At 44.0% G+C, this 15412-nt stretch overlaps 1 protein-coding gene across 1 annotated transcript in view; it reads right to left on the reverse strand.

Annotated features, from left to right (window-relative positions):
* Smg1 (SMG1 nonsense mediated mRNA decay associated PI3K related kinase) overlaps positions 1–3619 on the reverse strand; it is a 100701-nt gene extending 97082 nt beyond the window's left edge. Inside the window, exon 1 of the mRNA XM_051192772.1 lies at positions 3163–3619. Coding sequence (XP_051048729.1) covers positions 3163–3251 — 89 coding nt within the window. The 5' untranslated portion in view covers positions 3252–3619. The remainder of the gene's footprint in view (positions 1–3162) is intronic.
* Between the last annotated feature and the right edge of the window lie 11793 nt (positions 3620–15412).

Consider the following 15412-nt stretch of genomic DNA (forward strand, 5'->3'; position numbering starts at 1 on the left):
AAGTTGACAAGAATTGCTCTTTTTTTGTTGTTTTGAGGCAGGGTATGTGTAACTCAGACTGGCCTGGAACTCACTATGTAGTAGAAGTTGACCTTGAATTTCTGATCTAACTCCACATCACTGCAGGAATTACTGGTATGTGCTACCACACCCTGGTTATGTAGCTGGAGATCAAACCCAGTACTGTTTCCCACATTCCCAACCCCAAGAACTGCTTTCTCAACTGCCTGAATCCTCCTACCCTGCCCCTCCATAAAAATCAGAGAAAAAGATGGTATAGAAAAGGTAATTATTTGAATGAAAATTGAGCTGGCAATAACACACTTAAAATGCCAGCCTCTTAAGTGGAAACAGAATCAGGAGTTCAAGGTCATTCCTCTGCTACAAAAGACTTGGGGGGGGGGGTGGCTGAAGAGAGAAATCAGGAGCTATGAGCATTTGCTGATCTTGCAGAGCACCAGAATTTGGTTCCCAGCACCCACATGACTGTAACTTCAGTCCAGAGGATCTAACTCCCTCATTTGACTTCTTCTGGCTCTCCTGGTACACATACATATACTACAGGTACATGTAAATACAGAAAATAAGTAATTTTTTAAGATTCAAGGGCCATCAAGATGGCTCCCCAAGTAAAGGCACCTGCTGCCAATCCTAATGACCTGAGTTAAATAGACAGAATCCACATGGTAAAAAGAAGAACAAACTCCTGATCTACACTCACTGATCTACTCATTGCTCATTATGGCAGAGAAATGCACACAAAAATAAATTAACATTAAAAGGGGGGGACTGAAGAGATGGCTCAGCGGTTAAGAGCACTGGCTGCTCTTCCAGAGAGGACCTGGGTTCAATTCCCAGCACCCACATGGCAGCTCACACTTGTCTGAAACTCCAGTTCCAGCTTGATACCATCACACCAATGCACATAAAATAAAGTTAAATAAATTTTTAAAAAAAATTTTTTTAAATGATTTGAATGAACTATATAGTCTTTCTGCACTTGAAAATACATGGTTAAGTACCTCCCAGTTGGTCACGACCACATGAGAAGGTAACCTCCATAGTGTCATTAGCGGCTGCATCATCTTTCTGAGTAACGGAAAGAGAATAACCTCCAATTTTACTATGAAAATTATGGCCTAGTTTTTTTCACTGGCTATTTAGTAAATGATCACCTTACTAATAAATCAAGTTATGTTATGGAGTATGTCTATATTCCTGTTTTCACTATAGCAAAAGAATAGCACCCAGGTGACCAACATCTTTAATCTCAGCATTCAAGAGGCAAAGGAAGACATGTAGGCCAGCATGGTCTACAGAGCAAGTTCCAGGACAGCCAAGGCTACAGATGAAGCCCTGGGGAGGAGAGGGGGTATGATTTCCAGCCTTGTAAACTGCTACTCCTTAGAGCCAAGTGTGCAATTCATAGCATCCCCTACTCAATCAGAGCTCATGTAAAGTTTTCACCCTTTCCCCATACACTCTCATTCAGAGGGGAAAGAAAAGCACCTAAAACATTGGTAACATTTAAAGCCCTGTGTATATATTCCTTAACTGTAGAAACCATTTTGCTTTGTATCTGTCAAGCTAAGAAGTCAGATGACCCCAGTATGTGGTTGTAAGGTCTGTGACTTATTTTAGAACTGTAAGCTGTTATTTTCCAAAAGCTGTATTTGAGAAGGGCATTTTATTCTTCTAAAGAATTATTAAGTTCTCAAATATACAGGTCATGATACACACAAAAGTAGTAGAATCCATTTTTTGTTTATTTTTTCCAGACAAGGTTTCTCTGTTTTAACAGTCTTGGCTCTCCTGTAACTCTTGTAGACCAGATTGGCCCCAAAACTCAAGAGATCCACCTGCCTCTGCTTCCCAGTTGCAGGGATTAAAGGTGTAGAATCCATTTTTAAATGAGAGCTCTATCAAAAACCAAATCAAAGTTCATTTATCATCTGTTAGCTGCTTAAAAATCAATTTTAAAACATTTCAATAAAAGTAAAAATATCATAGCATGCCAATGTAAATAGTCAACTATTTTGTTAAACAGAGCACAAACCCTCATACAGGGCAAGACAAAGCTATGATTTTGCAAACATTTTAACAACTTCATATCTCAATTCCAGACTCAGGCATTCACTTTTAAGTCACTTAGTCACAAACATCAGTTCTCAAGAGACACAATGTTTAGGAATGCACAGTAGAGAAAACTAAGTGTACCCCAACTAACCAAAGATCATTTTAATTTCTCTACCAACTCTTAGAATGTTACATTCTAACCTCATAAAATCTTTCACGTCCAACCCCCAAAACGTGTGTGCTTTCCATTTCTGAACAGTTACAATTAAGTGTACTCCAAAGAATGCATCAACTACCACCGAAATACAGGCTTAAACATTTAGTAAGTTCTAGGCATTAAAACTCAAGTAGTCACTCAATACTTGAAACATTTACTCAGCAAAGAATAGAACCTGTTAAGCACAACCGGTCCATAATCATAAAGACCTGACTCGAAATAACTTTTTCTTTAGAGTTAATGCTCTAAATCTAACCAGATCCCAATTCCTCCATGCAAGAGAAAATTGCTCTACTCCTGCGAGTCCAATTTTACTCCCAAGCGTCTAGGTAAATTGCTGTTCACCAAAATAACTGTTTCTGTTGAGGAAAACTTAAAATTCTCCAGAGCCAGATTGGATCGATTCCATTCACAATCCTAGAATCTCATCTTTTGGCTGACTAACGTCCTGCTAAAGTCAGAGGAAGGCCTCGGTTGGAGTTCGGGGCTTTTAAAACACTTAACACGTGGGAGTGCAGAAGGGCAGCAGAGTTAAGATGGTTTTTTCGCGTGCGGACTAGACCAGGAGAAGCTGAGGAAGTTAATGGCTAACAGGGAGAGTTCCTGGACCTCAAATCTCAAAACGGAGGCAGAAAGCAGCGGAACGTCCTCCTCCACCCAAGCCCGGAGCCACTGCTCCAGCCCTAGGGCAGAGGCAGGCAGCCCGGCACAGAGGCCTCGGCTGGCCGCGGCCTTCCTGCCCGGACAGACCCGGAGAACACCCAGGAAGCCGCGCCCGGCTCCACCGGCGGCGGGCCTAGGCCGCACCTCCCAGTCCCACGGGCCTAGGCCTCGGCCAGCTCCAGGCGAGGCTCGACGCGGTCACCCACCTGGGTTGCCAGTCATTCCAGCTCCGCGGGTACTTGGTGCCGCCGCCGCCGCCGCTGCTCAGCCGAGACCCCGGGGCTCTGCGGCTCATTACCTTCCCCGACACGACATGGCCAAGCGCCGCCGCCCGAAGAAGCGCGAGTCGCCGCCTGAACCGGCCGCCGCCGACACTGCGCTCTGGCCCGGGGCTGAGGAGGAAGCCGCGGAGGGGGCGGCGGAGGGCGGGGGAGGCGGACGGCCGTTCCGGGTTCCGCTGGAGCCCGCAACGCAGGAACAGGAGGCGGGAGCGGCGCGGCGAGAGGGAGGCGGAGGCAGGCGAGGCGACGTCTCTTCCAGGGCAGCGCGCGGCCCGCGACGCTGGGGCCCAGGAGGACGAGGACAGGGAGGAGGCGGTGGCGGCGGCTCCCCACGCTCACACGGCCACAGCTTCCCCGCCTCCCGGCTCCGCCCGCCGCGCCGCCGCTGCCGCACGGCATGCTGGGAGGGAGGGGCGGTGCCGGCGCCCTTGGAGTCGGAGAGAGGGGCGGGGCACAGGGTGAGGGGCGTGGCCATTGCTCGCAAACTATGGCGGGGCGGGGCTTATGACTGGGGTAGACTCACCTACGAGGGGCGGTGCCGGCGCGCGCCTAGCCTGAGGGAGAAGGGCGGAGCTTCTGGGGGCGGGGTCTGTGCTGAACCTGGAAAGGGGAGGGGCTAAAGCCAGAAGGCGGGACTTGATAGAAAGGTGTCAGAGTCATGGGAGTTTAGACATCAGGGTAAGGCTTCGCTCGCAAAGCCGAAAGGGGTGGGGCTTTGAAGACTGGGTGGGAACTACGAGAGGGGCGCAGACGAAAGCGACCTCCCTGGGCATCTTGGGCTGCAGCTAGGACTGCGGATAGTGGAAAGCGCGGTAGCTCCGCCGCGGGGCATCATGGGAGAAGGGAATCTCCATCGCGGGTCCATACTCGTTCTCCCACACACTCCGAGGACGGGCAGTCAGGTGCGAAAAGACGTCCAATGGAGGACTGGAGGTGGGACGTGCCCTTGCGAACCGCGCACTCGCGCGCCCACACGATATGCCCTTGGCGCTTACATGCGCCCACCTGCCTGCCATTCTCCTAGAGAAAAAAATGAGACTTGTAAAATAGAGGAAGCCAAACGACATCTTTTCAGCCCTCGCCTGAAATGTCATACAGTCCCTGTTACCGTCTTCCTTTTTCCAAATGTGAAAACCAAGACCACCAACCCCTGCTTCCTGCCACATGAGCTGTATGTAGTTTGTAACCCTCTGGTTCCTTCCAGCATAAAGAGGCTAGTTATCCACACACTCCAGAAAGAATTCTCTAAAGTATCGGGCACATTGTGTGAACGTAATATACTTCTTTGTGTGCGTGTCTACACACGTGGAGTGCAGAGGACAACCTTGGGTGTTACTCCTAAGCATCCAGCTACTTTGTATTTTGAAACAGGGTCGCTCATTGGAACCCTCATTGGCTGGCTAGAAAGCGCCAAGGATCTGCCTGCCTGCTTCCTCAATGCTGGTATTGCAAGCAGTGGCACCATGCCTGGCTTTTTCTGGTAGGTTCTCCTGCTTACAAGGCAAGCACTTTAAGGACAGAACTATCTCCCTAGCCGCAGGCCTGTCTTAAAAAGTGATCAAGATGCTCATCAAGCAAGTATTTAAACCTTTTTCCGCATAAAGTTTTAGGTCATCATTTTGCATTCCAAGTACACATTAACTATGTAATTAAAATTTGTTACCAATGGCACAGCAGGTGAATGCATGAAGTAGCATGCATGAAGTACTGAATTCCTTCCGCAGCAACCCAAAAAAACGCAGCATGATGACCTGTCTGTAAACCCAGCATTCAGGAAACACAAACCGGAAATTTTTCAGGATCACCTTCAGCTGGGCTGCATAATAAGTTCCAGGCTAACCTGAGACCCTAACCACACCCACGCCCCAAAAAGAAAATTATTACTAAAAGTACTTAATTATAAAGAGATTATCTTCCTATGAATATGTCCCTTCCATCTTCCCTCCTTCTGGTCCTCCAGCATGGCCACAAACCCCTCACTACAGGAGGATCCTTCCAAAAGACAATCGAATTAATTTTCTTCCTCTCCCTCTTTCTCTCCCTGCCAGTCATTTGGCCTATCATTGAAGAAGAGGGATGGGGGGAGTCTTCTGAAAAGATGATTTTAGGCTTATCACAGAAATTCCCACAAGGAATTAGCCAGCTTCAAGCCTGGTCACCAACCTACTGTAAAAATAAATAAATAAAAATTTTAGTGGAGCTGAGAAAGTAATTCAGTATTAGAGAATGTTAGTAGACTACCATGTTTGAGGCTGCCGGCTTCAATCCCCAGCACTGAAAAATAATAATGATTTCTTCAATAAGATTGTTTCATCAGAACAGATATATCCCATGTGCACACATTTCATACTGAAATGGCTCTGGGAATCCTCACAAATGCCCATTTCCTTCTCATTGAAGAGTAGATACAAAGAAGGGTTCTACCAGGTGCTTAAATTAAAATGCACAGCTAGGCTCCAACTCACACCTCTCCTGCCTGAGCCTCTGGAGATCTGGGATTACTAGCATATGCCATCACACCTGGTTACAAAAAGACATTCTTGTCTTGTTATTTGTAATGTATGTTTAATTACAGAAGCAATGATAAATACATAGTCTAGTAGTTTTTGTTATTTACTTTCAATTTATTGGGGGTGATAGGTAATAAGTACAGCTACCCTCTGAGTCCAAAAGAGGGTGTCAGGACTCCTGGAGCTGGAGCTATAGGTAGTTTTGAGCCACCTGGTGTGAATGCTGAGGATCAAACTCAGTTCCTCTGTAAGAGCAGTACATGTTCTTGAGCCCTGTATGCAGAAGCATGCCTTTAAGTCCAGCACTCAGAGGCAGATGCAGGGAGAGTTCTGTAAGTTCAAGGCCAACCTAGTCTATATATACAGAGACTTCCAGGCCAGCCAAGACTGAGACACTATGTATTCAAAAAATACAGTATATGTTCCTAGCTATTACGCCAGCCATCTCTCCGGCCCTAGTACATTTTCATATATCATCTAATCATGATTTGTTCTTTTATTCAGCATTCAGTAAAATTGATGGAGCACCTACTAACCAAGAATTTGACAACAGGACAGCCATCAACACCCAGGCCTCAAGAAACTTAGGGAAATGGCACTAAGGGGTTGGACCTTTACAAGAGCTGTCCGGAATACTTTTATGTGCTCTTGTCCACTCTTCCATCCTGCCAGCCTGGCTCTCAGTGTGGCTGCAGATACCTTTTACCCAATGCTATTTCTTAGTTCCAAGTTCTGGTATTTAGATGGTTTCTCTCAGATTTTTTTCCTCTTAAAGGCAAGCAAGGATTATTGAGAAGTAGAGTAACAGCTATATCAGGGAGGGGCCCTGAAAATGGGTTGTCCCCTCCCAACTTTTTTTTTTTTTTTTTTTTTTTTGCCAGAGTCCCATGCTGAACCAATTTTGTGTGTTACTTCAAACCCAAGATCTCATGTATACTAGGCAAGTACTCTGCCAACTGAACCACATCCCTTGTCCTTTCCCTCGGATTCTTTGCTTTTTGTGTTCTGGGTGCCTCTTTCTCTTTGGGACCCATTACGATAATATGCCCAATTAAGCTACTACTTTAAGTAGTTGCTTAAGTAGTTGATGCAAATGATGATATAGTGAGCATAGTGTGTCAGATATTACATTCCCAAATCTACTAACAGCATAATAACCATAACATTAGATTTTTGAGAAAATTTTCACCTTCCTAAGTCACAAACCACCGTCAAAGCAATTCAAAGGAAGGATCTGAGTTCAAATTTTGACTCAAATAAGAGGAGGGGATGTTGGCAAACTCCTGACTCTTACTGTAAAATGGAGACATTAATTGTACTGGCTTCTTGGGGACTTTAAGAGGATCCATAGAACTAAAATCAGAAATCCTTGAGTAAAAATCAGATATATGGACCACTGAGGTGGCTCAGCAAGGAACAGCACTTCCTGTCAAGAGTGAAAAACTGAGTTTGATCCCTGGAACCCACTTGGTGGTAAAAGAGCACCAACACCTGCAAATTGTCCTCCAACCTCCACGTGTGTTACAGTATGCATGTACAGATGTATGTGCACAATAAATAAATAAATAACACTTAAAAATCAGATCTACAGTTTTTGGTTTTTTTTTTTTTTTAAGCATATAGCTATTTGATGGTTGGAAGGGGCTTTAAGAAACATGGCTGGCAGGAATTGTATCCTGTTGATCAATTCTTTTTTATTGTTTTTTTGTTTTTGGAGACAGTGTTTCCCTGGGTAGCAGTGGCTGTCCTGGAACTAGCTCTGTAGACTAGGTCACAAAGACCCACCTGCCACTGCCTCTCTCTCTCTCTCTCTCTCTCTCTCTGTGTGTGTGTGTGTGTGTGTGTGTGTGTGTGTGTGTGTGTGTGTTTCTATAGAAATTGTTAACCCTCATAAACAGTGCTAGCAAAGGTCAATCTGAGTCTAGAGCATGTGTGAGCATATGACTTGGCAGGACTTCCCCAGAAAACACTTTTAGTTTGCATCCAAATTTTTTTAGTTTGCATCCAAATGGTTAATGTTATTTCCCCAATAATGCCACTGTAGGAATCTACACTAAAGGAGGCGCTCACTGTGAAAGCCTGGTAACCTGAGTTCAATCCCCAGGACCACATAAAGGCAGAAGGAGAGAAGTGGCTCCCATAAGCTGTTCTCTGACTTCCACACACTAAAATAAGTTATGTTAAAAAAAAAAAAAAAAATGCCTCATCTCTAATCCATTGATCAGAAGCCTTGAATGTAGGCCCCAGGCATCAGTGATTATACTTCCCCAGGGCATTCTTTTGTGTATACACGTGCAAGCACATGCTGTATGCATGGAAGTATTCAAGTGTGGAGTCTCACTAATACCTGTTAGAGCCCAGAATCTCTCTCTGCTTTATTGCCTGCTGCTTTGCCTAAGCTAGCTAATCAGCAAGCTCTCAGGACCTACCTGTTTACATGCCCATGCTGAGGTCACTGCACTGCCAAGCCTTGCCTTGCTTTTAACTAAGTGCCAGGGATTTGAGCTCAGATCATGCTTTCAGAGCAAAAGCTCTTACCTATTGAGCCGTCTCCTCAGCCCCTTCCCCAGGGGATGCTCATCGGGATCCAACTTTGAGGACCACCACTTGAGAGCCCGGGGAGTGGTGGAGCAGTTCTCAGTTCCTCTCAGCCTCACTTCCCTCCCAACATTGCAAATCATAATGACAAAGATAAACCACTGGGGGGGGGGGGTAGGGGAACAGAAAATAAGAGTCTTATTTGTTTTTTTTGCTTGTTTGTTTGTTTGTTTGTTTAAATTAGGTTTATTTTATTTGTGTGTATGTGCTGGGGACAGGGTAGGTATACATGAGTTCAGATGCTCTCACAGGCCAGAGGCATCAGATTACCCTGGAGTTGGAATTATGGGTCCTTGTAAACCTCTCTACAGGGCTGCAGGGTAAACTTTGGTTCACTCAGCAGCAGTATGGGCTCTTAACCTCGGATCTTAGTTTGCTTTCTATTGCTGTAATAAAATACCCTGATGAAAAGCAACTTGGGGCAGGGTAGTGGTGGCACATGCCTTTGATCCCAGCACTCAGGAGGCAGAGGCAGGTGGATCCCTGTGAGTTTGAGGTCAGCCTGGTCTACAAAGTAAGTTACAGAACAGCTAAGGCTGATACACAGAGAAACCCTGTCTTGGAAAAAAAAAAAAAAATAGCAAGTTGGTAAGAAAAGGGCTTATTTCACTTATACTTAAACATCACATTGAAGGAAGTCAAGGCAGGAACCTGGAGATGGGAACAAAGCAGAAGCCACAGAGGAGTTGTGCTTGCTGGCCTGCTTTTCATGTTTTCTCAGCCAAGCTTCTTATATCCTCCAGGACCACCTGCCTAGGAATGACACTACCCACCATAAACTAGGCCCTTCCATACCATTGATTAATCAAGAAAATGTCCTACAGGTTTGCCTACAGGTCAACATTAAGAAGGCATTTTCTCAACTAAGATTCCTTCTTCCCAGATGTTTCTCAGTTTGTGTCAAATTGGTAAAAACTAACCAGCACATCTCTGAGCACCCCAGACCTAGGAACCGTGTTCTTACTACTAGCTGGATATTTTCAACTATTCATGTCAAATATAAACATATATAAGGCTTTCAAAGTTTCACCCTCATTTCTTTTGGTGGTTCTGCATCCCTAGATCTACTAGCATTTTTCTAGTCCATCCCTGGGGTTTTTTTTTTTGTTGTTGTTGTTGTTGTTTTTTAAGGGGTGTTTTGTTTTGTATTTTTTGTTGTTGTTGTTGTTGTTTGTTTTTTTATTTTGAGTCTTTGAGACCAGGTTTTTCTGTAGCTTTGGGGCCTGTCCTGGAACTCTGTAGACTAGGCTGGCCTCGAACTCACAAAGATCTGCCTATCTTCGTCTAGGATTAAAGGCCTTTACCACCACCGCCAACATCCATTCCTTTTTTTAAGAATGGAATTTCTGATCCTCAAACACTCTCTGTCCAGCAGCTGGTCTTGTTTGCTCGTTTTTTAAATAGCACTGAGGATTGAATCCAAAGTCTCTCACATGCTAAGTAAACATTCTACCACTGATCTACATCCCCAGGCTTTTTTTTTTTTTTAAAACAGGGTTTCTCTGTACAGTCCTGACTGTTCTGGTAAACAAGGCTGGCCTCAAACTCAGAGATCCACCTGCCTCTACCTCCCAAGTGCTGGGACTAAAGGTGCTCACCACCACTGCCTGGCTTTATTTTTATTTTTAATTTTGAGGCAGGGGCTAGAGAAATGGCTCAGTGGTTAAGAGAGCTTCCTGCTCTTCTAGTGAACCCAACTTCAGTTCTCAGCATCCATGTCAGATGGCTCACAAGAGCCTATAACTTAAGCTCAAGGTGTTCCAACACTTCTGGACTCCAAGCGCATGTATATTCACCAGTGAACAAACCCCCACATAAATACACACATATACATCTCATTAAAAAATAAAAGTGAATTTAAAAAAAAAAAGAATACTTGAGGCTTTCATCACTAAATTGCCCAAGCTGGCCTCAAACTCACATTGCAGTTTAGGAAGGCCTTGCTTGAAATTGTGATCCTACTGCTTCTACCCCCTGAAGAGCTGGGATTTTAAAGGGACCTGAGCCACCATACCATAACACAGCCCCTGCGCTTGCAACCTGATCCTCCCTCCTGGAATACCCTTCCTATATGCAATGCCTTTCAGGAATGGAACCAGCAGTCAGGTAACCACAATGCTTAGGGTGAAAAATATAACTAAAGGAAGCCTTAAATTTGCACAAGCCCGCCAAGGGAGGAGTGGAACCATCCTTTGGCTTGAGGCTCTACACATTTTTATTTACCTTTATCTGGTCCCTGCCCTGTCTTAGAAGGCCCATGCTATCTTTTATTCTGACCTCTGTGTTCCCCCACCCCCAACAAAAGCTAAGCAGTGCTTGGTAGTCCTTGCCACCATCTGCAAGTGTTAAGTTTCTTTGCACATGTATGGTCTGCTTGCCGCTTAGAATCTTGCTTTGTGAAAGCCAAGGCCACACATGTCCCAGTGCTACCCCTTCTGACTCTGGTACCCAGCAGAATATTTGACCCTCATGAAACACTCAAGAAATGGGGAGAGGAATGGAAATTACCTAAAATGTGGAGCAAGATGGTGCACAAATACTCTTATCTAGAGGGCAGGCATCACGGCTCAGCAGGTCAAAGTACTTGCCCTATAAGTCAGATGACAGGATTTGAATCCACATAAACCACACACAGGTCGACGGAGGAAACCAACACACAAGTACATTACATCTTTTGCCCATTGTGCTTATGCACACACACACACACACACACACACACACACACACACACACCATACAGATGTACTAACAATAATTACAACTAATAAATAAATATTCATCTGAAGTAGGGTAAAGTGATACATGCCTCTAACCCAAAGACTCAGGAGGCTGAGGCCAGAGAATTGCAGATTAGAGGTCAACCTCAGCTACACAGGTTAGAGGCCTGCCTTAGCTACACAGGATGCTGCAGCCCAGCTTGAACTACCTAAGTAATTCCAAAAGAAAAATAAAGAAAGCCTAAATCTCAATTTGACTTTTTTGTTTATTGTTTTATTTGTTGTTGTTGGCTTTTGTTTTGTTCTTTGTTTTGTTTTTTTTTTTTTTGCATGCTGCCTGCTTGAGACAGTGTCTTGTTATGGGTCCCTAGCCTGGAACTTTCAATGTAGAGCAAGGTGGCTTCGAACATGCAGTGATCCTTCACTTCTGCTTCCTAAATGCAGGGATTACAGGTATTAGCTATTCCTTACAACAGGGTTTATTTTTTCTGACCTTGCGGAGCTGAGCAAGAAGTGTGATCCCTGTGTATGCTAAGTATATGCTTCGTGCTGACCTGTAGCTCCAGCCCTCAGCTTGACTCTTAATTTCCCTTTCTCTCTGAAAGTCTCATGTTGCCCAGGAAGGACTGGTCTCAAACTCACCACGAGCCAAGGATGCAAAGGCAGCCTTGAATTCCAGATTCTCCAGTTACTACCTCCCAAACTTGTGATTATAGACATGTGCTACCATCCCTGGCCTCAGTGTGATTTCTTGTTTTTCTTTTGTTTTGTGACAGGATTTCTCTCTATTAGCTCTGGCTATCCTGGAAATCACTATGTAGATCAGGCTGACCTTGAACTCACAGAGATCAATATGCCTCTGCCTCTTGAGTATTGGGATTAATTAGCATTTCCTTTGGTGTATTTGTTTGTTTGTTTGTTTTGAGACAGGGTCTCTGTGTAGCCATGGCTGTCCTGAAACTCAGAGGTCCACCTGCCTCTGTCTCCCCAGGGCTAGGATTAAAGGAGTGTGCCACCACCGCCCAGCCCTCAGTATGATTTCTTAACAGCACATATGATGATATATTTTTCTAATACTAAAGGGCTAAGGTTAAGTAGGTTATGTATGCCTTATTTTGCTATTTTGTCTTGCTAGTCATAGAAGCAGAATAAAAGTCTAGTAGAATTAGCAGGTAAAAATGTTTACCACAAAGCCTAATGACCTAAGTCATCATCCTAGAATCTATATGACAGGAGAGAATCAACTAACTCTTCTATACAAATGACCCACCAATCTGTGGAGACACATGCCTTTGATTCCAGCAGAGGCAGGTGGATCTCTGAGTTTTAAGCCAGCCTGGTCTACAGAGTTCCAGGACAGCCAGGGCTGTTACACAAAGAAACCCTGTTTCAGAGAGAGAGAGCTGTCATTTGATGAAAAATATGTGTTGACTTAAACAAAGAATGAACACTTCTTAGAGTTAGGCAGACCAGTTGAGTGAACTTTGGCCAAGGCGTTGAGCCTTGGCTCTAATAATAGTGACTGAAATACACTAATATTTATTGAGCATTTACTATGCCTCCCTCTGTGCCAAATGAACAATATTATGGGAGTTGTCTAAACTCACTATGAGTAGGGTGCCAATGAGGCATTACAACTAGGACTGTGGTACCAGGAGAAGCCTAACTGCTTGCTCAAGATGGCCCAGCCAAAGCACACAAGGCCAGGGAGAGACAGAGACAGAGGGCATATTTGGTCCCAACATCATATTTGTCAAAGGCCTCAGATTTAGACCTTTGAGGTTGCCAAATGAGCTTATATACTGAGTCCTAAAGACACAGGTCAAGAAGGAAGTCTGGATTTTAAAGTTGTATCCTATCACTTGTCCACCCCCATACCTGTGAGGGACATGTATTCACATCTCATAATAAATTAGATCACTGCCTGGCAAATATCTAAGTACTTTGTGTTATAGTTGAACTTAAGTTCAACTAGCCAATGAACTAAGAGAAACTTAAAATACAGCACAGCAGCTATGATTGTAACCTGGCAGTAGAGAACTTGCCTTTCATGTATGAAACTATAGATTCCAGCCCTTACACACACACACACACAGCATTTTTACAGATATAATATATATGACATAAATATATAATTTGTGAGATCTAGTACAAATTCTATGCTGTTTGCTCTTTTTTTTTTTTTTTTTTTTAGTTTTCTAAGTTACATTTGCTTATTATATTGAGTATGTGTCAGAGGTACATGTGTATGAAGGTTTGGTAACAACTTTCTAGAGTTGGCTCTCATCTTCTGATATGTAGGACCTGAGGATGGAATTCAGGTCATCAAGTTTGGCAGCAATCACCTTTACCTGATCAGCCATCTCTCGACAGCCCATTTACTCTTTTTTAAATCTATTGATTGATTGAGCTGGAGATAGAATCCAGGGCCTCACTCATATTAAGACTCTAACACTAAGTTAAAACCTAGCCTCTTATTTTTTTTAATCTTTTTTTTTTAATCTGCAAAACTTCCTTTAAAATTTAAAGACACTTGGAACCTTAAAAATGAAGTTCCTAGGTTTCCCCTTAACTCTTGAAAAGCCCTAAGACTTGAACCCAAACCAACCCTAACTTCATTAAGCATCCTGGAGACCTGCCAAATGCCTGACCAGGAAACCCAAATCCAGGCTGTTGTGTGAACAAAACAAAGCCCTCCCTTTTGCTTTTTAAAACCCTATTATCTGGCCAGGGATTAGACCCTACTACACACCAAGAGCTGAGAAAATTCATTCCCAAACAGAAGACTGGAGTTTAACAGTGATGACTTTAATTTTTATTTTTAAGGGTGATTTTAAAACAATACAAAACAAATCCATGCCATAGAAGTGTGAAGATGAGTTGGGAGAAGGAGGGAAGGAAGAAGGGAGGGAGGGCTGGTGATGGAAAACAACACGGCAGCTTTCCTGCCCCTGTTCCAAGCCGCCTTTGTCACGGGTCAGGCTACCTCGGTAAGGGCTATTTTTATAGTGAGTTTTCAAGTTGGTACAGGAGGAATTTGGCTGGGAAACCTCATGACACATTTGAAACCTCCACCCAGGCTGCCTCAGCGTGCAGTGGAGGCCAAGTTCCAGTGAATCAGGGCACAAGACGTGCTGTGGCTGGTCACCTTTGTGCTCTCCAAACAATAAATAACACAAGAGGACACTCATGTGACAATGTGTACAACTTAGAGAGTGGAGAATACTAGATGTGGACATTTCCCCTGGCTGCCCTTAGCTGCCTAAAGATCTTCCTCCTCCACTCTCTTTTTGAGAGAATTCTTCCTACATAGCCCAAGCTGGCCTTGAATTTGGCCATCTCATTTCAGCCTCCCAAATACTAGACTTACAGGCATGCACCACTATAACTATGTATAGACTCTAATGAAATTAGCTCTCTTCCTTATTAAACCACTATCAAAGATAAATGTAGCAGGGCAATGGTAGTGCAGGCCTTTAACCCAAGCACTCAGGGAGGCAGAGGCAGGCAGATCGCTGAATTTGAGGTCAGACTGGTCTACAAAGCAAGTTCCAGGACAGCCAGAGCTGTTACACAGAAAAATCCGGTGTTATTTTTCTTTTCTTTTTAATTGCTGCTGCCTTTTAAGCTACAGCTATCCTATTCAGCAACTGCTACTCCTCCACTAGCAGCAGCCAGGTCAGAAGAGCAGAAGCCTGAGGGAATTCTGTTCTCTCAGGCATTGGCTCTTTCAAAACTACTAATAAAACTGATTTAAATCTCTGTCCCACTAAAGAAATCAAGATTCAAAAGTTGAGGTAGAATCCTGCTTTCCCAGAGAGGTTGAATAGCAAGCAGCTCACCTAGCTCACTTCCTCACTTCTCCCAAGAGGTCCTCCTGCTCATGCTGGCCCCTCCTTATAAACCCTTCTCCACCTGGCTCCTCCCTACAACTTCCTGTCAGCTAGTTGCTGACCCAACCTCCTGACTGCAGGTGAATTTTATTTAATCAAACACATCTTTGCATCATTAAACAAATGTTCCAGAGCATAAACAAAAGTAGCACACCTTAAAATAATATTCTACAACAACCGTCTCAAAAAGACTATATACATGGCCCAGTGGTGGTGGTGGTGCATGCCTTTGATTCCAGAACTCAGGAGGCAGACAGGTGGGTCTCTGTGAGTTTGAGGCCAGCCTGGTCTACAGAGTGAGTTCTAGGACAGCCAGGACTGTTACACAGAAAAACCCTGTCTCTTAAAAAAGCAAACAAACAAAACTATAATATATACATATATATATATACATATATATGTATGTATATATATGTGTGTGTATATATATATAATTCAAATTATATAACTAAATTCT

This window comes from Phodopus roborovskii, unplaced genomic scaffold (assembly GCF_943737965.1).
Source record: "Phodopus roborovskii unplaced genomic scaffold, PHOROB, whole genome shotgun sequence".
NCBI classification, from domain to species: Eukaryota; Metazoa; Chordata; class Mammalia; order Rodentia; family Cricetidae; genus Phodopus; species Phodopus roborovskii.